The following is a 1,871-nucleotide window of genomic DNA, read 5'->3' on the forward strand; positions in this document are numbered from 1 at the left end:
AACAACTTTTGGAAAACGTTCTCTGGTGTTTGAAAAGTTGTTAAATAAGACTGCCTGCCAAGAAATGTCACCAAAAATTCTGACTACTGAGAGAGAGTGGGCAAACAGCTCAAAAAATAATTCTAGCTTGCTGCAACATCACAGGTTGGGAATAGCTAAACCTCACACAGACTTCACGACTAATTCCAAGTTTCCCTTTGGAAGCCAGACATAATGATGTTCAGCGCTTTGTGTTATCGGTTAACACAGCACAACCTTTCCAACTGCATTATTGAACACAGTCAATAGTGTAAAGTGACTTTGCGTGAGGAGAATTTTATGGGGCTCTATTTCAAAGGCCGCTTGAACTCCCTGGAGAATCCTTCTCTCCACAACTAGTTACATTTACATTTACCACGAGCCTCCTTGACAAGTGCAAGTATGTGAGCAGGTGTATGGATACCTTTTTGTCAGATCCACCTTTAAGCTGAGCTTAAAGGACACAACACAGTTTTGCGGTGTTGTTGTGATTATTTTTAATAGAAAATGGTGATAATTGCTATTCTGAAGAGCTCCTATTTAAAGAGCAATTCTGCCTTCCAAGGAGAAATCATTTCACAAACATTTAAGAATTTCACCTTTCAGAAAGAAACACTTCAGCCTGTTCAAAAAAAATTGTGATAAAGTTTGAAAGAACCTTTATGTGAAACATGAAACACTCTCTACCAGAGGAAATTGCTTATCTTTTTTTTTTTTTCTTTTTATTCCCGTGTTGTAGGTATGTGACTGGTGTAAGCACATAAGACACACAAAAGAATACCTGGATTTTGGGGACGGGGAAAGAAGGCTTCAGTTCTGCAGTGCAAAATGTCTCAATCAATACAAAATGGACATTTTCTACAAAGAGACACAGGCCAATCTTCCAGCTGGGCTGTGCAGCACATTACACCCTCCCATGGAAAATAAAGCAGAAGGCACGGGGGTGCAGCTGCTCACTCCAGACTCTTGGAATATCCCTCTAACAGATGCTCGGAGGAAGGCCCCCTCCCCGGTGGCTGCAGCTGGCCAAAGCCAGGGCCCTGGCCCATCGTCGTCCACCACCGTTTCTCCATCTGACACTGCCAACTGCTCTGTCACTAAAATCCCCACGCCAGTGCCCAAGTCCATGCCCATCAGCGAGACTCCAAACATCCCTCCGGTCTCGGTCCAGCCACCTGCTAGCATCGGGCCTCCTCTCGGTGTCCCGCCTCGCAGCCCTCCCATGGTGATGACCAACCGCGGCCCGGTGCCGCTGCCCATCTTCATGGAACAGCAGATCATGCAGCAGATCCGCCCGCCGTTCATTCGCGGGCCGCCGCATCATGCCTCCAACCCCAATAGCCCCCTGTCCAACCCCATGCTCCCCGGCATCGGGCCCCCGCCCGGCGGCCCCAGGAACCTGGGCCCCACGTCCAGTCCCATGCACCGGCCCATGCTGTCGCCCCACATCCATCCCCCAAGCACCCCGACCATGCCTGGGAACCCTCCAGGCCTGCTGCCCCCGCCGCCCCCGGGCGCGCCCTTGCCCAGTCTCCCATTTCCGCCGGTGAGCATGATGCCAAATGGCCCGATGCCCGTGCCCCAGATGATGAATTTCGGGCTGCCGTCGCTCGCCCCGCTGGTGCCGCCCCCCACCTTGCTCGTGCCATACCCCGTGATCGTGCCCCTGCCCGTGCCCATCCCCATCCCTATTCCCATCCCTCACGTCAATGATTCCAAGCCCCCCAACGGATTCTCCAGCAACGGGGAGAACTTCATTCCGAGTGCCCCTGGCGACTCCTCAGCGGCGGGCGGCAAGCCCGGTGGACACTCCCTGTCCCCGAGGGACTCCAAGCAGGGCTCGTCCAAGTCTG

General features: G+C 52.5%; 1 protein-coding gene across 1 annotated transcript in view; it reads left to right on the top strand.

Moving 5' to 3' along the window:
• SOBP (sine oculis binding protein homolog) overlaps positions 1 to 1,871 on the top strand; it is a 147,357-nt gene that overhangs the window by 142,370 nt on the left and 3,116 nt on the right. Inside the window, exon 6 of the mRNA XM_077780039.1 lies at positions 758 to 1,866. Within this exon, the coding sequence (XP_077636165.1) occupies positions 758 to 1,866 (1,109 nt within the window). The remainder of the gene's footprint in view (positions 1 to 757; positions 1,867 to 1,871) is intronic.

The sequence above is a fragment of the Crocuta crocuta genome, unplaced genomic scaffold (assembly GCF_008692635.1).
Source record: "Crocuta crocuta isolate KB4526 unplaced genomic scaffold, BGI_CrCroc_1.0 scaffold147, whole genome shotgun sequence".
NCBI classification, from domain to species: domain Eukaryota; kingdom Metazoa; phylum Chordata; class Mammalia; order Carnivora; family Hyaenidae; genus Crocuta; species Crocuta crocuta.